This window comes from Eleutherodactylus coqui, chromosome 5 (assembly GCF_035609145.1).
Source record: "Eleutherodactylus coqui strain aEleCoq1 chromosome 5, aEleCoq1.hap1, whole genome shotgun sequence".
NCBI classification, from domain to species: domain Eukaryota; kingdom Metazoa; phylum Chordata; class Amphibia; order Anura; family Eleutherodactylidae; genus Eleutherodactylus; species Eleutherodactylus coqui.
This window is the reverse complement of record NC_089841.1, coordinates 14,478,393-14,506,383: the sequence shown is the minus strand read 5'-3', so window position 1 is coordinate 14,506,383 and position 27,991 is coordinate 14,478,393. Positions and strand designations below refer to the sequence as shown.

The following is a 27,991-nucleotide window of genomic DNA, read 5'->3' as shown; positions in this document are numbered from 1 at the left end:
AGTTCCTAAAGGAGCGGCAGGATGGAGCAGGCTGAGCGGATGCCTTGTGAATGCCCTGGGCACGATGTACACAGACCTTTGTGTTAATGGATGAGAAGGACTGAGAGAGAAAGAGGAGCTGCTATGTAGCATACCCACTTTCCAAATGTGAGTAATGACTGGTAGAGAGCTGGAGAGAGAAGGAAAGTGGTCTGCAACAGAACCCCACAGATAACTAGACTGTGGACTTGTCTGTTAAGCTGTGAATCCCCTCTGTCAAACCACTTTGTGTTTTGTACTGCTTTCCTGCTGGCATGTATTGCTCAACTGTACAAAGTTATTTCCAGTAAACGAGCTTCACCAACCATTCCTGGTTTGGCTCTGAAAGATAAATCCCTGTGTGTGGACTCTTTCTTGTTAACAACTGGATTCACCGCAGAGGATGGAACGGTAGCGTTAGGAGTAACAGAAGGACTAAGGTAAACTACCAGTGGGTTAACCTATATAATAGCCTGCCCTCGGCCTCTTGGACGTGTCCCTGGGTACCCTCAGAGTGGGAGATGGTAGAGCCACTGTGACAAGGCCCAAACTCTACCCCGCTGTCTCCTAGGTTGGGGCTCGCTCCTTGGACAGTGCACTATTTATTAACAATAAGAGTTAAAGAAAATGGCTACTTCCCTCTGTGAATTCTCTTATGTCTAAGAAGAGTGGAATTCTGAGTAAAACATTTCCCACACTCTGAACATGAAAATTGCTTCTCTCCTGTGTGAATTCTCTTATGTTTAACAAGATGCGATTTCTCTGTAAAACATTTCGCACATTCTGAACATGAAAATGGCTTCTCTCCTGTGTGAATTCTCTTATGTGTAACAAGACTTGATTTTGCTGTAAAACTTTCCCCACATTCTGAACATGAAAATGGCTTCTCCCCTGTGTGAATTCTCTTATGTGAAATAAGACTTGATTTCATTGTAAAGCATTTCCCACATTCTGAACATGAAAATGGTTTCTCTCCTGTGTGATTTCTCTTATGTGTTACAAGACTTGATTTCATTGTAAAACATTTCCCACATTCTGAACATGAAAATGGCTTTTCTCCTGTGTGAATTCTCTTATGTGTAACAAGACCTGAAATCTGAGTAAAACATTTGCTACATTCTGAACATGAAAATGGCTTCTTCCCTGTGTGAGTTATCTTATGTGTAACAAGATGTGATTTATCTGTAAAACACTTACCACATTCTGAACATAAAAACGGCTTCTCTCCTGTGTGAATTCTCTTATGTCTGACAAGACTTGATTTCATTGTAAAACATTTCCCACATTCTGAACATGAAAAGGGCTTCTCTCCTGTGTGAATTCTCCTATGTCTAACAAGATGTGAGTTCTCTGTAAAACATTTTCCACATTCTGAACATAAAAATGGCTTCTCCCCTGTGTGTATTCTCTTATGTGCAACAAGACTTGATTTCAATGTCAAACATTTCCCACATTCTGAACATGAATATGGTTTCTCCCCTGTGTGATCTCTTTGATGTTCTCCCCTTCTGTGACTTATCTTAACAGTCTGTGATGAATCAGAAGATGGGACCTGTATAAAAGGATCAGATGATGGATCTTTGCTGTGAAGCGCTGAGGGGATATCTGGGATAATGTCAGGTTCTTTATCTGTATCTTGTGTGATACCACAATCTTCTGCTTTACAATCTGCAGTTATCAGACATCCCTCAGAGCTCCCAATACCGTCATCTGCCAAGAACAAACCTGATTTACTATTTCACAATTTGTATTGGTATTATTAAACAGCAAGGTAGCTTCACGGTTAACAATGTTCATTTGCAGCACTGGGGTCCTGGGTTCAAATCTGACTAAAGACAACATCTGCATGGAGTTTGTATGTTCTTCCTAAGTTTCCTCCCATACTTCAAAAAACATGCTATTAGGTGAAATAAAAAATTAAAAAGCCCAAATAGAACTCAAAATGTAAAGTGCTGCAGAATATGTATGTGCTATATAAAGAGGATTAGATTTATATAGAAACATTCCAATACCAACTACGAGTCAGGTGGCAAAACTCAGTTATTAACTCACTAAAAACAGATCCCAGTCTATCAGTGGAGCTCAGACCACGGACCAGTAGATCATGATGTTCGGTCACCAGGCTGTTCTCTTGCCGTTCCCCCCTTCTGTGGTGAAGCCCCCATCTTCACAGGTTCATGTATCAGTGTACCGGTCACCACTCTTCCAGTAAATGCTCAGTGGGGAACCATAATGGTCCCTGTGAGTCAGTGCTATTAGGTGGTGTCCGTCTCACACACTCCTGACTGCTACATGTACTTTATCACAGAGGGCAGGAGCAGTATGGTCATGTATGAAGAAGTCATGGCGGTGGAGCAAGTGTAAGGCCGGATTAGTACACACACTAGTGCTGCTGCCTTACGTTGTTTAGCTCCATACTAGAAGCCTAACAGAAAACACAAGAGTGCCACATCTAGCACATGCCATCATAACTGCCTACAATGTGGTCCATCCGGCTTCAGGCATGCCCGCTGATATGTCCTGGACAAGACAGTGCAGTGTGCTACAGTATGTTGTCCATCATTTGGTGTCGGATCTATACCAGAGTCTACAAACGAAGCCTTCAGCTCAGATACCGGATTAGCAGATGCCGTCTTTTGTTATAATAAAAGACAAGTTCTTTTTATATTGTTCCTTCTATTCCTGATGTTGATCAAAATATGTGCAAAAACATCACCAAAAACTGCAAATCTGAATCTGTTTTTATAAGTAAATAACTGTGGTTTCTTTTAATAATATGGGGGGGGCCCTGGGTGATCTATTAACCCCTTAGTGACCATTCATACGTGTTTTCACGTAGCTGAGGTAGCACGTAGATGAGGTAGCCTACATCTTGGAGCAGTCACCAGGGGCTGCAGTGTGCGGTCCGCGGTCACGTGATTGCCATTGTTTAATGGATAACAGTGATGATGGGAAAGTTAAAAAAAAGATTAAAAGTTTCATCTCCTTCACAGATGTAGTCTAGTCAAACTAGATAAGACGCAAAAAGGACTCAAGCTTGCAAAAGGCCATGTAGTTCAATTTTTTTTTATATGTTGTTAGGACCTAAGCCAATAGTAAGAAACGAAGTTTGAAGCTTTGACAGACTTGTTTGTGCTACATAATACCCAAAAAACAGTGACATTTTTGCAATTTTTCCACTCAATATCTCCTAAAGTTTGCATCTGACAGAAAAAGTTATACATACCTTTTAAAACAGATTAAATTATCTAGCTTAGTACTTTCCGAGATATAGCTCTTCAAAAATTGTCATTTGTTCCAAAAAGTGAACAATTTTCATTTTAGTCATGTATCTTGTCAAATATAGTATTAAACAAGGACAGTCATGGGTAATGAATTTGAAATACATTTATTTAGTTTTGAATGAGGTGTCTACCTTGTGTAAAATATAAATGATTGAATTAGTCTTTTGGGCTTCAATGTGTTTGTGAGAGCAGGTGGGGTGGGACCGTGTAAGACCATCTGGTACTGGTATGGTATGTCTCCACCGGATGGAGACCAGGAGACGCCCAGCCCAGCTTAGCACACCCACTGAGCCAGGTCACGCCCACCTGCAGGAAAATGGAACGCCCACCTCCCCCTACTTGCCTATCTCTCCTATTTGCTCTTCATATCACTCTTTTGTAGGAATTTGCTGTTTTTATGTTATTAAAAGTATGTTATAATGGACTTGTCCAGCACCCCCTAGTGTGGATGAGTTGGTTCAGTCCTGAGCTCCTGCAGGAAACCCCACATATGCAAATGGGGTTGATATATAAGAAGCTTGTTTACTGGCAGAGTACAGTTCTACCCCTCGTGGAAATCTAGAGGGAAGCTGCTGTTGGCAGCTAGCCAAATATCCACAGAAGGCCAGAGAGCTGACAGAAGTGCGCACTTTGAAGTGTTCGGACTTTGAATTCATATAGTGAAATGCCTATTCCATCGGGGGTTTGTTTTATATGTCGCGGGGCATTGGAGGAAGGCCCAGTCATTGTCATTAAGAAACAAGGTATTCTCTCACTTATTAACAGGAGTGTGAAATGTGGTCTTCAAGGGAATCAAACTGTCCTTCAAAAACTTAAAGAAGTTACCATCCATGATGCATGTAAGAAGAGGTAGACTGCTGTAATCAATATTGAAGCATCTGTTCATCGTGAAGGGGATTCTGTTCCACAAGCATCTAATCAGCCATCCCTCAGATCCTCAAGTGGCTGCAATCTCAATACAATTTGTTCTAAGTGTGATGAGGATATCACTGAACAATATATCAGGCGCCAGCAAAAACTGCCCTATTCACAATGGAAGGACGTCCACAAAGTTGGGAAATTGGGTGTCAGGGCAACAGTTCTAGAAGAAGCTGAACCCCGGGGTGATGAATGGGGAAAGAAGATTTTACAGCGCCTCTCAACCAAAAATGACTTAGTATCTGCTGATGTAAGGTACCACAACCTGTGGTCAGAAGAGAGGGTATCAACCGGCGCATTATGTGGATGAGGCCATGGAGTGTATCAACTCATACCTCTGGGAATACAGTGTTGAAGGTCAGTTCTCGTTATATGAGCTGTAGAAAGTCCCCCCAGCAAACATTTTGGTGACAAATCCTAATAACAGCGCTTGGCTCCTGCAAAGGGGCACTTGTGTGTTTCAGAAGCATTGGTCACAAAAGTGGTATGATAAGTGGTACGAGGAGAGAAAGTGTGATGTCCACAAGAGCGGTGAAGGCAGCATCTCAGATAATCTTGGACGATATCCACTCACAAGCTTATAACAACGGTGAGTATCCTCCATCTGAAGATTTCATGCACAATCTCGATTCAATAGTCCCTGAGTCTGCAGAACTGTGCTTTGAAATTTTTGTTGTAAAACACAAGCGTGGCCTTCTCGATAAATGGAGAAAAAAACGTGCAGTTATTTCACGCACTCTTACATGAGCCACGATCTCTCATTTCCTCCTTATGACAGGAGTTGGTACCTATTTATACAGAGAATTTGGTTCCAAACATCTAGTTAATATGTGCTCAGCTCTAGGATGTTCATGCACTTATAATGAGGCATTGCAGATTGAAAGTTCTGCAATCATGTGGGCCGAATCCTCACCCCCAGAAGATGCAGTAAGCCACCATGCTTACAGAACTTACCACCAAGTTAAAAAGTGGTTGGGGCTAACAAAAGTCCTACAGAAGGGGCGTTCACATGTGCAGGCTATTAGTATATGCAGTCACTCCTCCCCAATCTGGGCTGGGTTGAGTGGGTGACTGCATATTAGCCTGCCAGGAACAAGCTGCTCCTCCACATTATTGTATGGCAGACTACATATCTTCAGGGCTTAAGGCCATTGCGCCTGCCCTACGGCGATTGTGCCTGCCTTATGGTGATCGTGCCTATGGCGACCGTGTCTGCTTTGCAGACCTTCAGGTATTGTATTTTTGGCTTTTTCAGTGAATAATGTGTTTGGTTTTTTCCTTTTCCTCACCTCTGTGATTTTATGTCATTTATCGTGAGTTAGCGTAGGTACTGATGGAAGCGGTGTGGCCTCGGCGCGGCCCGTCAGCCTATGCGTTTTGGCCAAAATGCAGTACCAACACCCGCATTTTATTAGTATGCATTAGTACTTTTGTATGCAGTTTGCTAGTTGGTGGGGGAGCCCAAGATGTCAGCCAGTGTGGCCCACCTTAGAGATACAGGGCAACCCGCTGTCATATCAGCCTGGGTTGATATCCTGTATGGTGGGTCACCACCCATCTATGGCTGACATCTTCGGTATCGTTCACATGTGCAGGCTATTAGTATATGCAGTCACTCCTCCCCAATCTGGGCTGGGTTGAGTGGGTGACTGCATATTAGCCTGCCAGGAACAAGCTGCTCCTCCACTTTATTGTCTGGCTAACTGCATATCTCCAGGGCTTACGGCCATTGCGCCTGCCCTACGGCGATTGTGCCGGTGGCGATTGTGCCTGCCTTATGGTGATCGTGCCTATGGCGACCGTGTCTGCTTTGCAGACCTTCAGGTATTGTATTTTTGGCTTTTTCACCAAATAAAAGAAAATAACCAACAGCACACTATTTCACCCACCCAGGGTGGGACCCTAAGTTAATGCAAGAACCACGGGGGGACCTGAACCTGTGTTCCCTCAACAAAACCGGACATGAAGATAAAAGATCCGTGGCTGCATAGAAAGGTGCATAAATAAATGTCCAGAGACTTTATTTCTCCATGACAAATGCTACGTTTCGGCCAAAAATTGGCCTCTATCAAGCTTGATAAAGGCAAATTTTTGGCCGAAACACAGCAGCAGGGGTTTAGCCCCGCCACCACCACAACATATCGCGCCCCTCAGCTTCTACTGCGCATGATTTCCTGTAGATGCAAAAAAAGGTTGCAGTGGTGGATGCAGCTGCCGCAAAGCTGGACTGAAATCATGCCAAAATGTGCCATCTCTTAAACTTGAGGATTCCGACGACGAGGAAGACTACCCTATGTTTACCGAACGACGTGAGCAGCCTTCACCTGCTCAGGAGGAAGATTTCTCAAAGCCAGGGCCGTCAAAACTGATGAAATTATAATGAGATATATTGGTTTTTTACATATAAATATTCATCAACTATTTTACAACTTCTTTCTTGAAATTACATTAATAATAATAATCTTTATTTGTATAGCGCCAACATATTCCGCAGCGCTTACATAGACAGGGGGGAATACAGAAAGACAAAATACAAACATTACAGAACCACGGTTACATATAGTAATCAGTTGATGGAAACAATAGGGGTGAGGGTCCTGCTCCAACGAGCTTACATACTACAAGTAATGGGGTGATACAGAAGGTAAAGGGGCTGGAGATGTGCGCAGTATGGCGAGGTGGAGAGTGAGCGATGCTCTACACATAGACAATGGTCAGACATTTAGCCGTGTGACGGCAGAAACGGTATGACCGCAGGAGCGGTTTATGATGGCTAGCAGGGATTGCAGTCAGTAGGTCAGGGAGCATGTTATCAGGCGGAGTACAGAGGGGTTTGTTTAGGGAATGCGGTATGCCTCCCTGAAGAGGTGCGTTTTTAGAGTACACCTGAAGGTCTGCGAGTCCTGGATTGCTCGGGTAGCCTTTGGTAGTGCGTTCCAGAGGACCGGTGCTGCTCTGGAGAAGTCTTGGAGGCGGGAATGAGAAGTTCGAATGAAAGGGGCACTCAGTCTGGTTTCGTTAGCAGAGCTGAGAGCCCGGGCTGGGTGATGGATTGAGATGAGGGAGGCGATATAGGGGGGCGCTGCACTGTGGAGGGCTTTGTGGATGAAGGTAGCGAGTTTGAATTGAATTCTGTATTTAACGGGCAGCCAGTGCAGTGACCGGCACAGGACAGAGGCGTCCGAGTAGCGGCTGGACAGGAAGATGAGCCTGGCTGCCGCATTCAGGATGGATTGGAGAGGGTAGAGTCTGGTGCAGGGGAGGCCAATCAGCAACGAGTTGCAGTAATCGAGCCGAGAGTGGATGAGGGCGACAATAAGCGTTTTTAACGTCTCCACAGTGAGAAAAGAGCGGATTCTTGCGATGTTCTTGAGGTGCAGCTGACATGTTCGGGCCAGAGATTGGATGTAGGGGGCAAAAGAGAGATCAGAGTCAAATATGACCCCAAGGCAGCGGGCGTGTTGTCTAGGAGTTATGGTGGCGCCAAACACTGAGATGGAGATGTCAGGATGAGGTCGGTTAGTGGAGGGTGGAAATACCAGTAAGTCAGTTTTAGAGAGGTTTAGTTTTAGGTAGAGAGAGGACATAGTGTTAGAGACAGCAGACAGACAGTTAGTGATGTTTTGGAGGAAGAGTGCAGAGATGTCACGGGAAGAGGTGTATAGCTTGGTGTCATCAGCATACAGGTGGTATTGGAGGCCAAAACTCCTGATGGTTTGTCCAAAAGGGGCTGTGTAGATAGAGAAGAGGAGGGGTCCGAGGACAGAGCCCTGGGGGACCCCAACAGCAAGGGGAAGAGGAGGGGAGGTAGAGCCAGCAAAGGAGACACTGAAAGAGCGGTCAGATAGGTAAGAGGAGAACCAGGAGAGGGCAGTATCCTTTAGGCCAATGGAGCGTAGCATACTGAGGAGGAGTTTGTGGTCAACAGTGTCAAACGCTGCAGAAAGGTCGAGGAGGATCAGTAGGGAGTAATCGCCCCTCGATTTGGCTGTCAGTAGGTCATTGGATACCCTAGTAAGGGCAGTTTCTGTCGAGTGTTGAGGTCGGAAGCCAGACTGTAGGGGGTCTAGGAGAGAGTTCTCTGACATTATTTACTACGTGAACTGTTTTCATTGATTTCTCCCTAAATCAATTTTTCCAGGTTATTGGTTATATGCCATTTCTGAGAGAACCATTGGCCATATGGGTGTCTGTCGGAGATCAAATTAAATGTATTTCAAATTCCCAACCTATGACTGTCCTCGTTGGATCAGGATTTTATACTATATTTGACAAGATACAAGAGCTGTATCTCGGAAAGTACCGGACGTATTGGAGGGCTACAATCTTAGCAAATGTAATCTACTTTAAAAGGGGTGTATAACTTGTAAGGTCAGTTGCATACTTTAGGACATATTGAGCAAAAAGTTAAAAAAAAAATTGTGAAAATTGTTTTTTGGGTATTATATAGCTCGCACAAGTCTTTGAAAGCTGCAAACTTGGTTTCTTACTATTGGCTTAAGTTCTAACAATATATTAAAAAATTAGAACTACATGACCTTTTGCAAGTTGTATAAATTGCAAGTCGGGTGTATAAATTGATTGGGCCATAGGGCCTTGGCAATGTCCTCTGATGATGATGTTGCTGCACGGACCTTTCCTCAGCTTCTGCGCATTCCCCGCCAATAAACACAATAAAAATAAATTAATCTTGGTATTTGTATAGCACCAACTTCTTCCACAGCGCTTTCAGGTTATTATTACTTATTACCCCCCACCAAGCTGGGTACTCATTTTACCGACCTCAGAAGGATGGAAGGCTGAGTCAACCTTGAGCCGGCTACCTGAACCACGCGGGGATTGAACTTGCAACCTTCAGGTCGTAGGTGAGAGCTTACACTCTGCGCCACACGAGGCTCATGTATATGATAAAATAGTGGACTCATGTGCAGGAGCTAAGGAGGGCTTGAGAAATTCAAAATCTCCTTGTTCCCAGCTACTAAAGGTAGCCGAAGGCCTAGAGAAGTGAATGAAGGCCATGGGGAGCAGTCCCTGGTCTTGTGGTTGCCGTTATTCAGTAGTTAAAGGTGATCAAGTAAAAGTAAAAAATACATAAAAAGTTAAAGTTTCATCTGCCTGCACCAATTCAATCAGTGAGAGGAGATGAAACTTCTGACCGGAGGCCTCTGAATTTGTCCTCCGACGCGTTCCTCCTCCCCGTACCCTCCCAATCTTCTGTGCATGCGCCCGCCAGCAAGGTGACAGACACATGCGCAGAAGCAAATCAAGGCCTGTGATCGCCATTATCCATTGGTATAATATACCTTATTCAGATCGCTACCTGTAATGCCTATATAATTTCCAAAAAGTCCCCGGGAATGCTCACCTTCCTGCCGTTCCAGGAGCAGCATGTTGAGCGCCTTCTGCTGGAGACCACCGCACCTCAGCAAGCTTAGGAGTCTGAGGAGGTGTGAAGGTTCATAAGGTGCTACTTTTCACACCCCATTCCTGCCACAGAGGTCAAGAAATACCACCAAAAGTGTTGGATTTGCAGCAAGCATGGGAGAAGAAGGACTACCCAGTCTTATTGCCCTATGTGCCCATCCAAACCAGGCCTCTGTATTTATCCTTGATTTGAGACATACCACACAGTTTTACATTATTATTACTTTTATCTAATATTTAGGCAATGCCAAAAAGGGGGGGGGGGGTGATTCATTTTAAGGAGTCAATTTTTTATTCTGCACAAGTGTGCAATGGAGTTCTCCATCTTTTCGACAGCTCAAAGGCTCTACAAGTGTCCAATAGGGCCTGAAACATCTTCAAGTAAAGTTTCTTTTCTGAAGCCACCGGCTGCTCCTTCAATTTTTGACCCCGTTGTGCATACAGACAGAAGATTGGAGCCACAATGGTATGTTTCCAAACACAGGACAAACAGGGGGATCCATTCTGTTATCTTGTACAAGGTCTGCACATTCTTCATTCCGTCATCTGGGTCTATGTCTCCATGTTCTATTGTGTTAGTACATAGAAATATCATAGGAGACTAATAGGAGCTATTGGTTCTGAAAATTGGGCACTTTTCCCGATTACTCCTGACAGCAGATGATGAAGAAAGACTCCCACATATATTCCCCATCCATATTATAAATGCCCATCCTGTGTTATCTCCTATAACAGATCACATTGTCAGCCAGATTTAGTTTGTACTCCGGCTGAATGGGGGAATATACAACAGAAAATCTGACAGATCCCAGAGCTTATAAATCTACATAACTATCTGCAGCCGGTGACTGAGGAGAATCTGTGACTCTTCTCTGCTGTATTTAGTGGTTACTACTCACCTGGGCGGTTACCTGTAGGAATCTCCTCTTTACACCGCTGATCGCCCCTCACATTTATCTCTGTAGTATTAATATTGGTCAGATCTTCATCCTGATACAAAAGCTGTGAGACAAATATTGTACAAGTCAGCAGATGGTTGGAGAAGTCATGTGGAAGGTTTATGACATATTGACCGGACAGGAGTAGTTATCTGAGCCACCTAACTGCCAGTCTAGAAGCCGGACATAGATATTACATGGCGGCTCAATGACCCCCCTGGATCCTCATACACATGTATACGCGGCATGGCTAGATACGATGCATGTTGTCTCAGTGGAGGAGATCAGCGTCTACCAGACACATCCGCTGCTTGTCTCAGGGAAAATAAAGGAGCAGAAAGATATAAATCCAACCTGTTGGCTCCTTATTCCCACCAGGAGTCTCCACCGCCAGAACACTGCGAGAAGATCCAGACAAGATGTAATGTCTCTGGTCAGCAGTAATCCTGCCATCTCCACCGGCCTCATCACACAAGGAGAAGACATCTAATAAGACTGAAGACAAGAGCTCCACAGCCTTCTACAGATCAGAGGGACATCTCCATCTACCTGATGGTCCTGTGGAAGAAGAGGACGGGGACATCTCTCTGGGGTTCTTCTCTTACTGGATGGAACTGCAGGAAACACAGATGGACACTGAAGTCATTCTTTATATACAGATAATACAGTCCCCATGGATTTAGTCCTGTCTATTACCTGGTGATGGGAGCGGTTGGTGGTCCTCCATCATGGCCTCCTTGTACAGATCCTTGTGTCCTTCTAAATACTCCCACTCCTCCATGGAGAAATAGACAGCGACATCCTGACACCTTATAGGAACCTGACAACACAATATACAGTCATCACCCAGAAGCCTCCAGTGCTGTTACTGTATAATGTCCCAGCATTCCCTGCAGAGTCACCTCTCCAGTCAGCAGCTCAATCATCTTGTTGGTGAGTTCTAGAATCTTCTGTACATTGATGTCCTCATGTATCAGGGGGTGAGGTGGGGGCCCCGGGATTGGGCTCAGGGGTCTTCCCCATCCATCACACACAGGGGCCCGACAGCCATCACTAGAGGTCTTCTTCACTACTGTGTAATCCTGTATATGGGGAGAGATTAATACATATCACTACAAACATTTCCAGAGTCCATCACCTCTCCAGTGACATCATCTGCTATTACCATAGATAAGAATGATGTAATGTGACATCATCAGAATCTCTCACCCCTCCAGTGACATCATCTGTTATTACCATAGATAAAAATCATGTAATGTGACATCATCAGAATCCCTCTCCTCTCCAGTGACATCATCTGTTATTATCATAGATAAGAACCATGTAATGTGACATCATCAGAATCTCTCCCCTCTCCAGTGACATCATCTGTTATTACCATAGATAAGAGTGATGTAATGTGACATCATCAGAATCTCTCCCCTCTCCAGTGACATAATAATAAATAATGATCTGCATTTGTATAGCACCAACCTATTCTGCAGCACTTTTAATCACACGGGAACTCAAACAATATGACAATTTCATATGTGATACGGGGCAGAAAATATATGATAGGTAAAGTGGAAAGTGTAAGGAGCAATTGAAAGGAGCAGGGGGCATGTTGTCTGTGGCGGTGGGGGACTTGATCAGAAGGCTTAGTATGCGTTTTTAAGGCAGGTCTTAGGTTCCATGCGTCACGGATTGTCTAGATGTTTTGGGGTAGTGTGTTCCAGAGGATTAGTGCTGCTCTAAAGAGGTCCTGGAGGCGAGCATGTGAAGATTAAATTAGAGAGGTGTTTAGTCAGAATGTGTTAGTGGATCAGAGTGTGCGGGCTGGGTGATGTATGGACAGGAGGGAGGTGATGTACGGTGTATTGAGGGCTTTGTGGGTGAGGATGGTGAGTATGAATTTAGTTTTGTATTGGATGGGCAGTCGTTGTAGCGATTAGCATAGTGCAGGGGTGTCTGAGAAGCGGCCGATGAACAGCAGGTTGTAGTAGTTGAGTCGGGAATAGATGAGGATGACAACAAGTGTCTTTAGTGTGTCCGTAGTGAGAAACGGACGGATCTTAGTAATATTTCTGAAGTGTTTGTGTCATGTTCGGCCAGAGATTGGATGTGGGGGGTGAAGGAGAGGTTGAATCCAGTGTAACCCCAATACAGGTGACATCATCTGTTATTACCATAGATATGAATGATGTAATGTGACATCATCAGAATCTCTCACCTCTCCAGTGACATCATCTGTTATTACCATAGATATGAATGATGTAATGTGACATCATCAGAATCTCTCACCTCTCCAGTGACATCATCTGTTATTACCATAGATAAGAATGATGTAATGTGACATCATCAGAATCTCTCACCTCTCCAGTAAGCTGGAAGAGTATCTCTAGGGTGAGATTTAATATACTCTCCGCCATCTTGTTCCTGTCCTTCTCCATCACTCACGGGTAAAGGAGGAAAATTTCTCTTGCCTAGAAGATATCCGAGGATCCGGTATTGTAGGAGCTGAATGGAAAGAAGATGAGACAATATAAAAACCTCACAGAATCCTACGGGGAACAATACAATTACTGGAGAGAATAAGGGGGAACATTTAGGGAGATATTACAGGAACCTGTTAGATGTTTGTGATGCCCCGACTACAAGCAGCATAACATCTAGATAGGCTTCTCTTCACCTGGATCGGTTGGACTGACAGCTGATCCAGGCGGGGATCCGCCCCAATGACTCTTCTCCACGCTTCTGCTTATTAAAGTATGTTTCCTGTATAACGCTGCACCGTTCTAGAATACAATATAGATGTCTGCAATGTATCTGCCTGTTGGGATGTATTAAGCCGTAGGGCAGCGTGCAACTCCTGGCAGCTTCACTTTAACCCCTTCCTGCAGCCATTGTTCATATGAATGTTTTCATGCCCAAATTCCAAGAGCAATAACTTTTTATTACTAACGTAATTGTATGACAGTTTGTGTTTTGCAGGATGAGTTGTACTTTTTAAAGAACAGACACATTATGATTTTATAGGAAATTAATTTTATAGCAATATTTGCTTGAAATGGAAAAAAAAAATTTTACTCCACAAATTCTATTCACAAAGTTGCATGAAGGCGGACCTCGCTCTCTGCAGCCCGTCACGACAGCTACATATAAGGTTTGTAGACGCACTTACTTTTGAAGGTGTGTAATTCCTGTATTTTATTGGACTAGATTGACCAATGTTCACTGAGCATAAAATGTTTCAGAAGTGCTGGTTGTGAACTTCTAAATCTGCTGGTGAGGCGATTATTTAGGGTCACTTTGTATTTGGAGCAGATATGTAATATAAAAAAGCCTACAGGTCTTCTTATGCTTGTCTGTCTCTCTCTCCCTGTCTCTCTCTCTGTTTGTCTCTCTCATTGTCTCTCTGTCTGCCTCTCTCTCTCTCTATCTGTCTCTTCCTTTGTCTGTCTGTCTCCCTCAGTCTATCTTTCTCTCCTTCTGTCTCAGTATCGCTCTGTCTGTCCGTCTCTTTTGTTCTCTTTCTGTCTGCCTACCCCCTCGCTATCTGTCTCTATTGCTCTCTCTGTCTCTCTCGTTCAGTGTATCGCTCTCGTTCTGTCTTTGTCTCTCTCTGTCTGTTTCTCTCTATTGGTCTCTCTATCGCTCTGTCTCTCTATGCTCTCTGTGTTTGTCTCTCTATCGCTATCTCTGTCTCTCTATCGTTCTTTCTTTCTGTCTCTCTATTGCTATCTCTCTATTTCTCTATCACTCTCCCTGTGTCTGTTTATCACTCTCTCTCTCTGTTTCTCTATTGTTCTCTTTCTGACTGAGTATTGCTCTCTCTATCTGTCTCTCTATCGCTCTCTCTGTCTCTATCGCTCTCTGACTGTCTCCCTATTGCTCTCTCTTTGTGCCTGTCTCTATCGCAGTCTCTTTCTCTATCACTGTCTCTCTATCGCTCTTTCTCTCACTGTCTATCGCTCTCTCTCTGTCTCTCTATCGCTGTCTCTGTCTCTACCCCTGTCTCTCTATCGCTCTCTCTCTCTCTCTATCGTTGTCTTTTTCTCTACTCCTGTCTCTCTATCGCTCTCTCTCTCTCACTCTATCGTTGTCTCTTTCTCTACTCCTGTCTCTCTATCGCTCTCTCTCTCTGTCTCTCTATTAGGTATGCTGTATTGCTTAGCAACACTTCACTCATTCCAGCGCATGCCTGAAGCACAGCAGCGCCCCCCATAGACTTAACATTGTAAATTTCACCCCGCCTGACAGCCCCCTGAATGTATTAAACTCCCATTTGATGATTTTCCGGCAGCGGTGAGCATGTGTGTCATCTAATGACATCAACATCATGCACCAAAGTTACAGAAAAGGGGCAAAGTGTGGGGCAAGAAAAAGTATCTACGCTTATTTATATTAGAGGCGTCCTTTTTGAAACAACTTCAAACCGGATTTCTGGTCCTTCTAGTTCTGTTATGAAGATGCTGCATCTGAGATCAGCGAACGGCCTATTCCATTCCTGTGCAGAGTTCTCGCATTTGTCCTGTCATCACCTAGGGGTTAGCTGTCTCCCGTACCAGGTGATTCCATTTGGCAGGGGGACATAGTGGATCCACGAAACCCTTAACAGTGACCCAAGTGCAATGAGATGAATGGGGGTGCATAGGAAGAAATTATCACTGTGGGAAGGGGAACATAGGAGGAACCTATCACTGTGGGAGGGGAAACATAGGAGGAGGCTAACATTGGGGGCGGGGGGAAATAGGACGCTATCACTGTGGGAGGGGGAACATAGGAGGAGGCTATCACTGTGGGAGGGGGAACATAGGAGGAGGCTAACATTGTGGGCGGGGGAACATAGGAGGACGCTATCACTGTGGTGGGGGAACATAGGAGGACGCTATCACTGTGGCGGGGGAACATAGGAGGACGCTATCACGAGAAAGCAGGTCGCCAGCAGCACAAATTGTATATCCCTCCAAGGGCTGGGCATAGATTATGCAGTAGCCAAAGAAACAGGTGAATGGATCCTTATCACCAAAATCACATGCAGCAATGAAAAAAGACTTCGGCAGCATCCAGGGTGCAAATTGATATCCAAAGTTTTATTCCCCCATCACAGAAAAACAGGCAACGTTTCGGCCATGTTGGCCTTTTGTCAAGTGAGCTGGATGCTGCCGAAGTCTTTTTTCATTGCTGGAGGACACTATCACTGGGGGACAGGGAACAGGAGGATGCTATCCCTTGGGGGGGGGGCATAGGAAGAGGCTATCACTGTGGGAGACGGAACATAGGAGTAAGCCATCACTGTGTGAGGGGGAACATAGGGAAAAGTTATTACTGTAGAAGGGGGAACATAGGAGAAAGCTATCACTGTGGGTGGGGGAACAGAGGGGGACGCTATCACTGTGGAGAGGGGAACATAGGAGGAAGCTATCACTGTGGAGGGGGACCATAGGAGGATGCTATCATTGTGGGAGGGGGAACATAGGAGGAAGCTATCACTGTGGGAGGGGGAACATAGGAGGAAGCTATCACTGTGGGAGGGGGAACATAGGAGGAAGCTATCACTGTGGAGGGGGACCATAGGAGGATGCTATCACTGTGGGAGGGGGAACATAGGAGGAAGCTATCACTGTGCGAGGGGGAACATAGGAGGAAGCTATCACTGTGGGAGGGGGAACATAGGAGGAAGCTATCACTGTGGGAGGGGGAACATAGGAGGAAGCTATCACTGTGGGAGGGGGAACATAGGAGGAAGCTATCATTGTGGGAGGGGGAACATAGGAGAAAGCTATCACCGTGGAAGGGGGAACATAGGAGGAAGCTATCACTGTGGAGGGGGAACATAGGAGGACGCTATCACTGTGGGAGGGGGAACATAGGAGGAAGCTATCACTGTGGGAGGGGGAACATAGGAGGAAGCTATCACTGTGGGAGGGGGAACATAGGAGGAAGCTATCACTGTGGGAGGGGGAACATAGGAGGAAGCTATCACTGTGGGAGGGGGAACATAGGAGGAAGCTATCACTGTGGGAGGGGGAACATAGGAGGAAGCTATCATTGTGGGAGGGGGAACATAGGAGAAAGCTATCACCGTGGAAGGGGGAACATAGGAGGAAGCTATCACTGTGGAGGGGGAACAGAGGAGGACGCTATCACTGTGGAGGGGGAACATAGGAGGAAGCTATCATTGTGGGAGGGAAAAAATAGCCAAGGAATAACCGTTGTACCGCGGTAAAAAGCACCTGTGTAAGGGCGGCCTTAGAGATGGAGTGGCCTGAAGAGAAGTGAAAGAGATTGGAGTTTGCAGTGCTTTAATCACTACAAGGAGAGCAGCGTAACAAGAAAGCAGAGGATTATATATATATATAATTTTCTGTAACCACCTGATGTTCAGCCATTACCATCTCCCAACACTTCTCGGGTATTAGTGTATCATGATGCCACCAGGAATTCCTGGTGGAGTCAAGACTGACTGGGGGGTGATGCCCCCTCTTATGCTAATTGGCTGCAGACAGTGTTTGCCTTCAGGTCCTGCAAGCTGAGTAAAGTCAACGAGAAAATTGATTCAGCGTCCGCCGCTGCAGAGCAGCATGTGGAGCTAGTGACCTCCCCGGCGGCAGGGGCTGCAGCGGCTGCCTTTGGTCCAGCAAGCGCACACAAGTAATAATAAAAAGGTATGCTGCGGCGATCGCCGCTGTGCAACCCCCGGAGCAAGTGCCTTAATATGTAGCAGCAGCGGCGGCGGCTTACGCCCAGAAGTGGAAACCCAGCTGTCACAGGTTTCCCGGGAGTGACCATCACGGAGATGTTATGCGGCTGCCGCTACTCAGCTCACAGCCGCAGCCCGGAATGGACACGTGATGCTGCGCCTCCAGGGACGGAGGTGTCAGACGGCGGCTGAGACGGAGAGGTAGCGGCCGCCCGCTTACCACACATAGGGTGATATGCTGCCCAGGACGGACTTGACACGCTGCAGCACCGTGTGTATTGATTTTTCCAAGCGCTGCAGCCTTCAGCTGAGGGTTACTACTGTTCTTAGACTTGCATTATGACATGTAAATGCTGCCATGTTACAGCAGTAACATGGCAGTATTTACACTTAATAATCTAAGGATAAGACCGGTAGTAACCCTCAGCCGAAGGCTGCAGCGCTGGGAAAAAGAACTATGCACACTGTGCTTCTAGGACCTTACACCCTTGGCCCAATCGGGAGCTGGGGGTGTGACAGGGGAGTTCCTCCTGTCAAACCCCTAGCTACCGGTGGCGTCAAGATACACTATTACCCACTCCTCCTTCTCCAACACCCCCTGCATCGAGTACTACAGCACCCCCTAGGGGAAGTGACAGTAACTCCCAACATCCCCATCTCCCCCAACACCACCTGCACAGAGTACTACAGCGCCCTCCGGGGGAAGGGACAACAACCCCCAACATCTTCTCCTCCCCCAACACTGCCTGCACCAAGTACTACCCTGTTTCCCTGAAAATAAGACATACCCCGTAAATAAGACTTGATTCTTCAGGAATTTTGAGGATACAGAATGATTTTTGTGTATGCTTGAAATATAAGCCCTGCTCCAAAATTTAGACCTAGTTACAGTTAATAAGAAAAAGCTATTTAAATAGTGTCCAGGCAGCTATACATGTAAAAAAGTTAAATCTTTTGGAGCAAAAATTAATATAAGACACTGTCTTATTTTCGGGGTAACGGTACAGTGCCACAAAGGGGAAGGGACAAGAACCCCCAACATCCACTCCTTCCCCAACACCATCTGCACAGATTACTACAGCACCCTCCAGGGGAAGAGACAACAACCCCCACCATCTTCTTGTCCTAGCACGTTTATGCCTGGCTATGAGCTGGCATCACGATAAATAACTTTGTTTTTGCCTGTCTGACCACCAGTAGCAATTATTTAAAGTCACACGCCAAATTTTGTCGGTTGCTGCCATTCACAGGAAGAGCGGAGCAAAGACGGGCAGTCATCGTGAATGAGCGTCGAGACCTGAGACTACCGCTTGCATCGTCAACCAAGCGCCATCCTATTCTGGCACACCACAAAATAAATGGCGTCACGAACAGGATGAGTTCCGCACAACCACCACCATCGGCCTGGCGTGCGCTACAATGAGAATCTGCGCCGTAGTGTACAACATGTAGATTTTATACTCTACGTGAACATAAAATTCACATGTGAAATGTAGGAGCAAAAGAAGGAGAAAAGGTCTGGGAGGGGAGGAAGACCGTTGTCAGCAAATGGGTTGATCCTCCCCTCCTGCAATGGCCCTGATGGTGTTAATCCTTCCCTCACCCCGGAGGTCCTGTTGGGGTTAATAATATTAATCTTTATTTATATAGAGCCAACATATTCCGCAGTGCTTACAAAACAGGCGGAGAACAGATACAAAAGACGAAGATACAAAAATCACTATTACAAGTAGCAATCAGTTGATGGAAACAGTAGGGTTGAGGGGCTCCAATGAGCTTACATACTACAAGTAATGGAGTGATACAGAAGGTAAAGTGGCTCGAGATGTGCACGGTAGGGTGAGGTGGCGTGTGAGGGATGCTATACACAGACAATGGTCGGGTGGAGCAGTTATTTATGGCTAGCAGGAATTGCAGTCAGTAGGTCAGGGAGCATGTTATCAGGCGGAGTACAGAGGGGTTTGGTTTAAGAAATACAGTATGCCACCCTGAAGAGGGGTGTTTTAAGAGCATGCCTAAAGTTTTGTGTGTCAGGAATTGCGTGAATAGTTTTGGGTAGCAAATTCCAGAGGACTGGTGCTGCTCTGGAGAAGACTTGGAGGTGAAAATGAAAGGTTCAAATTAAAGTTGCACTCAGTCTGATTTCATTAGCGGAACGGAGGGTGCGGGCTGGGTGGTGGATTGAGATGAGGGAGGCAATGTAGGGCGGTGTGGTGCTGTGGATGAGGGATACAATGTAGGGTGGTGCGGTGCTGTGAATGAGGGATACAATGTAGGGCAGTGCAGTGCTGTGGATGAGGGATACAATGTAGGGCGGTGCTGTGGATGGGGGATACAATGTAGGGCGGTGAGGTGCTGTGGATGAGGGATACACTGTAGGGCGGCGCGGTGCTGTGGATGAGGGATACAATGTAGGATGGCGCGGTACTGTGGATGAGGGATACAATGTAAGGTGGCACAGTGCTGTGGATGAGGGACACAATGTAGGGCGGGGCTGTGCTGTGGATGAGGGATACAATGTAGGGTGCCGCGGTGCTGTGGATGAGGGATACAATGTAGGGCGGTGCGGTGCTGTGGATAAGGGATACAATGTAGGGCGGTACAGTGCTGTGGATGAGGGATACAATGTAGGGTGGCGTGGTGCTGTGGATGAGGGATACAATGTACGGTGGTGCGGTGCTGTGGATGAGGGATACAATGTAAGGCGGTACGGTGCTGTGGATGAGGGATACAATGTAAGGCGGTACGGTGGATGAGGGATACAATGTAGGGCGGTACTGTGGATGAGGGAGACAATGTAGAGCGGTGCTGTGGATGAGGGATACAATGTAGGGTAGTGCTGTGGATGAGGTATACAATGTAGGGCGGGGCTGTGGATGAGGGATACAATGTAGGGTGGTCCTGTGATGAGGGATACAATGTAGAGCGGTGCTGTGGATGAGGGATACAATGTAGGGTGGTCCTGTGATGAGGGATACAATGTAGGGTGGTCCTGTGGATGAGGGATACAATGTAGGGCGGTGCGGTGCTGTGGATGAGGGATACAACGTAGGGTAGTGCAGTCCTGTGATGAGGGATACAATGTAGGGTGGTCCTGTGGATGAGGGATACAATGTAGGGCTGTACGGTGCTGTGGATGAGGGATACAATGTAGGGCAGTGCTGTGGATGAGGGATACAATGTAGGGCGGTGCTGTGGATGAGGGATACAATGTAGGGCGGTGCTGTGGATGAGGGATACAATGTAGGGCGGTGCTGTGGATGAGGGATACAATGTAGGGTGGTGCTGTGGATGAGGGATTCAATGTAGGGCGGTGCTGTGGCTGAGGGATACAATGTAGGGTGGTGCTGTGGATGAGGGATACAATGTAGGGTGGTGCTGTGGATGAGGGATACAATGTAGGGTGGTGCTGTGGATGAGGGATACAATGTAGGGTGGTGCTGTGGATGAGGGATACAATGTAGGGTGGTGCTGTGGAAGAGGGATCCAATCTAGGGTGGTGCGGTGCTGTGGATGAGGGATACAAAGTAGGGCGGTACGGTGCTGTGGATGAGGGATACAATGTAGGGCAGTGCTGTAGATGAGGGATACAATGTAGGGTGGTGCTGTGATTTGTGATACAATGTAGGGCGGTGCGGTGCTGTGGATGAGGGATACAATGTAGGGCGGTACAGTGCTGTGGATGAGGGATACAATGTAGGGCGGGGCTGTGCTGTGGATGAGGAATAAAATGTAGGGTGGCGTGGTGCTGTGGATGAGGGATACAATGTAGGGCGGTGCGGTGCTGTGGATAAGGGATACAATGTAGGGCGGTACAGTGCTGTGGATGAGGGATACAATGTAGGGTGGCGCGGTGCTGTGGATGAGGGATACAATGTAGGGCGGCGCGGTGCTGTGGATGAGGGATACAATATAGGGCAGTGCAGTTCTGTGGATGATGGATACAATGTAGAGCTGGGCTGTGCTGTGGATGAGGGATACAATGTAGGTTGGCGCGATGCTGTGGATGAGGGATACAATGTAGGGTGGCGCGGTGCTGTGGATGAGGGATACAATATAGGGCAGTGCAGTGCTGTGGATGATGGATACAATGTAGGGTAGTGCATTCCTGTGATGAGGGATACAATGTAGGGTGGTGCTGTGGATGAGGGATACAATGTAGGGCGGTGCGGTGCTGTGGATGAGGGATACAACGTAGGGTAGTGCAGTCCTGTGATGAGGGATACAATGTAGGGTGGTCCTGTGGATGAGGGATACAATGTAGGGCTGTACGTTGCTGTGGATGAGGGATACAATGTAGGGCGGTGCTGTGGATGAGGGATACAATGTAGGGCGGTGCTGTGGATGAGGGATACAATGTAGGGTGGTCCTGTGATGAGGGATACAATGTAGAGCGGTGCTGTGGATGAGGGATACAATGTAGGGCGGTCCTGTGATGAGGGATACAATGTAGGGTGGTCCTGTGGATGAGGGATACAATGTAGGGCGGTGCGGTGCTGTGGATGAGGGATACAAGGTAGGGTAGTGCAGTCCTGTGATGAGGGATACAATGTAGGGTGGTCCTGTGGATGAGGGATACAATGTAGGGCTGTACGGTGCTGTGGATGAGGGATACAATGTAGGGCAGTGCTGTGGATGAGGGATACAATGTAGGGTGGTGCTGTGGATGAGGGATCCAATCTAGGGTGGTGCGGTGCTGTGGATGAGGGATACAAAGTAGGGCGGTACGGTGCTGTGGATGAGGGATACAATGTAGGGCGGTGCTGTAGATGAGGGATACAATGTAGGGCAGTGCAGTGCTGTGGATGATGGATACAATGTAGGGTAGTGCATTCCTGTGATGAGGGATACAATGTAGGGTGGTCCTGTGGATGAGGGATACAATGTAGGGCGGTGCGGTGCTGTGGATGAGGGATACAACGTAGGGTAGTGCAGTCCTGTGATGAGGGATACAATGTAGGGTGGTACTGTGGATGAGGGATACAATGTAGGGCTGTACGTTGCTGTGGATGAGGGATACAATGTAGGGCGGTGCTGTGGATGAGGGATACAATGTAGGGCGGTGCTGTGGATGAGGGATACAATGTAGGGTGGTCCTGTGATGAGGGATACAATGTAGAGCGGTGCTGTGGATGAGGGATACAATGTAGGGTGGTCCAGTGATGAGGGATACAATGTAGGGTGGTCCTGTGGATGATGGATACAATGTACAGCGGTGCGGTGCTGTGGATGAGGGATACAACGTAGGGTAGTGCAGTCCTGTGATGAGGGATACAATGTAGGGTGGTCCTGTGGATGAGGGATACAATGTAGGGCTGTACGGTGCTGTGGATGAGGGATACAATGTAGGGCAGTGCTGTGGATGAGGGATACAATGTAGGGCGGTGCTGTGGATGAGGGATACAATGTAGGGCGGTGCTGTGGATGAGGGATACAATGTAGGGCGGTGCTGTGGATGAGGGATACAATGTAAGGCGGTGCTGTGGATGAGGGATACAATGTAGGGCGGTGCTGTGGATGAGGGATACAATGTAGGGTGGTGCTGTGGATGGGGGATACAATGTAGGGCGGTGCTGTGGATGAGGGATACAATGTAAGGTGGTGCTGTGGATGAGGGATACAATGTAGGGTGGTGCTGTGGATGAGGGATACAATGTAGGGTGGTGCTGTGGATGAGGGATACAATGTAGGGTGGTGCTGTGGATGAGGGATACAATGTAGGGTGGTGCTGTGGATGAGGGATCCAATCTAGGGTGGTGCGGTGCTGTGGATGAGGGAAACAAAGTAGGGCGGTACGGTGCTGTGGATGAGGGATACAATGTAGGGCGGTGCTGTAGATGAGGGATACAATGTAGGGTGGTGCGGTGCTGTGGATAAGGGATACAATGTAGGGCGGTACAGTGCTGTGGATGAGGGATACAATGTAGGGTAACACGGTGCTGTGGATGAGGGATACAATGTAGGGCGGCGCGGTGCTGTGGATGAGGGATACAATATAGGGCAGTGCAGTTCTGTGGATGATGGATACAGTGTAGGGCGGGGCTGTGCTGTGGATGAGGGATACAATGTAGGTTGGCGCGATGCTGTGGATGAGGGATACAATGTAGGGTGGCGCGGTGCTGTGGATGAGGGATACAATATAGGGCAGTGCAGTGCTGTGGATGATGGATACAATGTAGGGTAATGCATTCCTGTGATGAGGGATACAATGTAGGGTGGTCCTGTGGATGAGGGATACAATGTAGGGCGGTGCGGTGCTGTGGATGAGGGATACAACGTAGGGTAGTGCAGTCCTGTGATGAGGGATACAATGTAGGGTGGTCCTGTGGATGAGGGATACAATGTAGGGCTGTATGTTGCTGTGGATGAGGGATACAATGTAGGGCGGTGCTGTGGATGAGGGATTCAATGTAGGGTGGTGCTGTGGATGAGGGATACAATGTAGGGTAGTGCAGTCCTGTGATGAGGGATACAATGTAGGGTGGTCCTGTGGATGAGGGATACAATGTAGGGCGGTGCGGTGCTGTGGATGAGGGATACAACGTAGGGTAGTGCAGTCCTGTGATGAGGAATACAATGTAGGGTGGTTCTGTGGATGAGGAATACAATGTAGGGCTGTACGTTGCTGTGGATGAGGGATACAATGTAGGGCGGTGCTGTGGATGAGGGATACAATGTAGGGCGGTGCTGTGGATGAGGGATACAATGTAGGGTGCTGCTGTGGATGAGGGATACAATGTAGGGCGGTGCTGTGGATGAGGGATACAATGTAGGGTGGTGCTGCGGATGAGGGATACAATGTAGGGTGGGACTTTGCTGTGGATGAGGGATACAATGTAGTGCGGCGCGATGCTGTGGATGAGGGATACAATGTAGGGCGGCGCGGTGCTGTGGATGAGGGATACAATATAGGGCAGTGCAGTGCTGTGGATGATGGATACAATGTAGGGCGGGGCTGTGCTGTGGATGAGCAATACAATGTAGGGTGGCCCGGTGCTGTGGATGAGGGATACAATGTAGGGCTCCGCGGTGCTGTGGATGAGGGATACAATGTAGGGCTGCGCGGTGCTGTGGATGAGGGATACAATGTAGGGCGGTGTGGTGCTGTGGATAAGGGATACAATGTAAGGCGGTACGGTGCTGTGGATGAGGGATACAATGTAGGGTGGCGCGGTGCTGTAGATGAGGGATACAATGTACGGTGGCGCGGTGCTGTGGATGAGGGATACAATGTAAGGGTGTATGGTGCTGTGGATGAGGGATACAATGTAGGGTGGCGTGGTGCTGTGGATGAGGGATACAATGTAGGGCGGCCGGTGCTGTGGATGAGGGATACAATATAGGGCAGTGCAGTGCTGTGGATAATGGATACAATGTAGGGCGGGACTGTGCTGTGGATGAGGGATACAATGTAGTGCGGCGCGATGCTGTGGATGAGGGATACAATGTAGGGCGGCGCGGTGCTGTGGATGAGGGATACAATATAGGGCGGTGCTGTGGATGAGGGATACAATGTAGGGCGGGGCTGTGCTGTGGATGAGCAATACAATGTAGGGTGGCGTGGTGCTGTGGATGAGGGATACAATGTAGGGCGGCCGGTGCTGTGGATGAGGGATACAATATACGGCAGTGCTGTGCTCTGGATGATGGATACAATGTAGGGCGGGGCTGTGCTGTGGATGAGCAATACAATGTAGGGTGGCCCGCTGCTGTGGATGAGGGATACAATGTAGGGCTGCGCGGTGCTGTGGATGAGGGATACAATGTAGGGCGGTGCGGTGCTGTGGATAAGGGATACAATGTAGGGCGGTACAGTGCTGTGGATGAGGGATACAATGTAGGGTGGCGTGGTGCTGTGGATGAGGGATACAATGTAGGTTGGCGCGGTGCTGTGGATGAGGGATATAATGTAAGGCGGTACGGTGCTGTGGATGAGGGATACAATGTAGGGCGGTGCTGTGGATGAGGGATACAATGTAGGGCAGTGCTGTGGATGAGGGATACAATGTAGGGTGGTGCTGTGGATGAGGGATACAATGTAGGGCGGTACTGTGGATGAGGGATACAATGTAGGGTGGTCCTGTGATGAGGGATACAATGTAGGGTTGTCCTGTGATGAGGGATACAATGTAGGGTGGTCCTGTGATGAGGGATACAATGTAGGGTGGGGCTGCACTGTGGATGAGGGATACAATGTAGGGCGGTGCTGTGGATGAGGTATACAATGTAGGGTGGTGCTGTGGATGAGGTATACAATGTAGGGCGGTGCTGTGGATGAGGGATACAATGTAGGGCGGTGCTGTGGATGAGGGATACAATGTAGGGCGGTGCTGTGGATGAGGGATACAATGTAGGGTGGCGCGGTGCTGTGGATGAGGGATACAATGTAGGGCGGTGCGGTGCTGTGGATAAGGGATACAATGTAGGGCGGTACAGTGCTGTGGATGAGGGATACAATGTAGGGTGGCGCGGTGCTGTGGATGAGGGATACAATGTAGGGTGGCGCGGTGCTGTGGATGAGGGATACAATATAGGGCAGTGCAGTGCTGTAGATGATGGATACAATGTAGGGCGGGGTTGTGCTGTGGATGAGGGATACAATTTAGGTTGGCGCGATGCTGTCGATGAGGGATACAATATAGGGCAGTGCAGTGCTGTGGATGATGGATACAATGTAGGGCGGGGCTGTGCTGTCGATGAGGGATACAATGTACGGCGGCGCGGTGCTGTGGATGAGGGATACAATGTAGGGCGGTGTGGTGCTGTGGATAAGGGATACAATGTAAGGCGGTACGGTGCTGTGGATGAGGGATACAATGTAGGGTGGCGCGGTGCTGTAGATGAGGGATACAATGTACGGTGGCGCGGTGCTGTGGATGAGGGATACAATGTAAGGGTGTACGGTGCTGTGGATGAGGGATACAATGTAGGGTGGCGTGGTGCTGTGGATGAGGGATACAATGTAGGGCGGCCGGTGCTGTGGATGAGGGATACAATATAGGGCAGTGCAGTGCTGTGGATAATGGAAACAATGTAGGGCGGGACTGTGCTGTGGATGAGGGATACAATGTAGTGCGACGCGATGCTGTGGATGAGGGATACAATGTAGGGCGGCGCGGTGCTGTGGATGAGGGATACAATATAGGGCGGTGCTGTGGATGAGGGATACAATGTAGGGCGGGGCTGTGCTGTGGATGAGCAATACAATGTAGGGTGGCGTGGTGCTGTGGATGAGGGATACAATGTAGGGCGGCCGGTGCTGTGGATGAGGGATACAATATAGGGCAGTGCTGTGCTCTGGATGATGGATACAATGTAGGGCGGGGCTGTGCTGTGGATGAGCAATACAATGTAGGGTGGCCCGCTGCTGTGGATGAGGGATACAATGTAGGGCTGCGCGGTGCTGTGGATGAGGGATACAATGTAGGGCGGTGCGGTGCTGTGGATAAGGGATACAATGTAGGGCGGTACAGTGCTGTGGATGAGGGATACAATGTAGGGTGGCGTGGTGCTGTGGATGAGGGATACAATGTAGGTTGGCGCGGTGCTGTGGATGAGGGATACAATGTAAGGCGGTACGGTGCTGTGGATGAGGGATACAATGTAGGGCGGTGCTGTGGATGAGGGATACAATGTAGGGCAGTGCTGTGGATGAGGGATACAATGTAGGGTGGTGCTGTGGATGAGGGATACAATGTAGGGCGGTACTGTGGATGAGGGATACAATGTAGGGTGGTCCTGTGATGAGGGATACAATGTAGGGTTGTCCTGTGATGAGGGATACAATGTAGGGTGGTCCTGTGATGAGGGATACAATGTAGGGTGGGGCTGCACTGTGGATGAGGGATACAATGTAGGGCGGTGCTGTGGATGAGGGATACAATGTAGGGCGGTGCTGTGGATGAGGTATACAATGTAGGGCGGTGCTGTGGATGAGGTATACAATGTAGGGCGGTGCTGTGGATGAGGGATACAATGTAGGGCGGTGCTGTGGATGAGGTATACAATGTAGGGCGGTGTTGTGGATGAGGGATACAATGTAGGGTGGTCCTGTGATGAGGGATACAATGTATGGCGGTGCTGTGGATGAGGGATACAATGTAGGGCGGTGCTGTGGATGAGGGATACAATGTAGGGCGGTGCGGTGCTGTGGATGAGGGATACAATGTAGGGCAGTGCTGTGGATGAGGGATACAATGTAGGGCGGTGCTGTGGATGAGGGATACAATGTAGGGTGGTCCTGTGATGAGGGATACAATGTAGGGTGGTCCTGTGATGAGGGATACAATGTAGGGCGGTGCGGTGCTGTGGATGAGGGATACAATGTAGGAAGAGGAGAGGAGGGGGCCGAGCCCTGGGGGACCCCAGCAGCAAGGGGAAAAGGTAGAGCCAGCAAAGGAGACGCTGAAGGAGCGTTCAGAGAGGTAGGAGGAGAACCAAGAGAGAGCAGTGTCCTATAGGCCGATGATGGAGCGAAGTGGTTTGTAGTCAACAGTGTCAAATGCTGCAGAGCCTCAGGAGAATCAGTAGGGAGCAGCTGCCCCTGGATTTGGCTGTCAGGAGGTCGTTTGGCGCTTTTGTAAGAGTAGTTTCCATCCCCTCCCCCGGTGGTCCTGATGGGGTTTATCTCCCCCCCTCCCGGTCATAATGATTGGGTTAATACTCCCTTCCCGGCGGTCCTGGTGGAGTTAATCCTTCCTTACTGTGGTGGCCCTCATAGGTTAATC

The 27,991-nt window shown here is 48.0% G+C and overlaps 1 protein-coding gene across 1 annotated transcript; it reads right to left on the bottom strand.

Moving 5' to 3' along the window:
- Positions 1–6: 6 nt before the first annotated feature.
- Positions 7–27,991, bottom strand: LOC136629074 (gastrula zinc finger protein XlCGF57.1-like). Its single transcript, XM_066605197.1, has 7 exons — positions 27,968–27,991; positions 12,934–13,078; positions 11,485–11,664; positions 11,279–11,402; positions 11,132–11,196; positions 10,544–10,646; positions 7–1,728 (listed from the first exon to the last, which is right to left on the bottom strand). The coding sequence occupies exons 2-7, from the start codon at positions 13,009–13,011 to the stop codon at positions 650–652; spliced, it is 1,629 nt and encodes a 542-aa protein (XP_066461294.1). The 5' UTR covers positions 13,012–13,078; positions 27,968–27,991; the 3' UTR covers positions 7–649.

Coding starts and splice junctions, on each gene's coding strand:
- LOC136629074 (XM_066605197.1), bottom strand. CDS start 13,011: ATGGAGAAGGACAGGAACAAGATGGCGGAGAGTATATTAAATCTCACC. Junction 10,647..11,131: donor TTCTTCCACAGGACCATCAG/GTAGATGGAGAT, acceptor TTTGTCTCACAG/CTTTTGTATCAGGATGAAGA. Junction 1,729..10,543: donor TCCTACAGGTAACCGCCCAG/GTGAGTAGTAAC, acceptor TGTTCTTGGCAG/ATGACGGTATTGGGAGCTCT.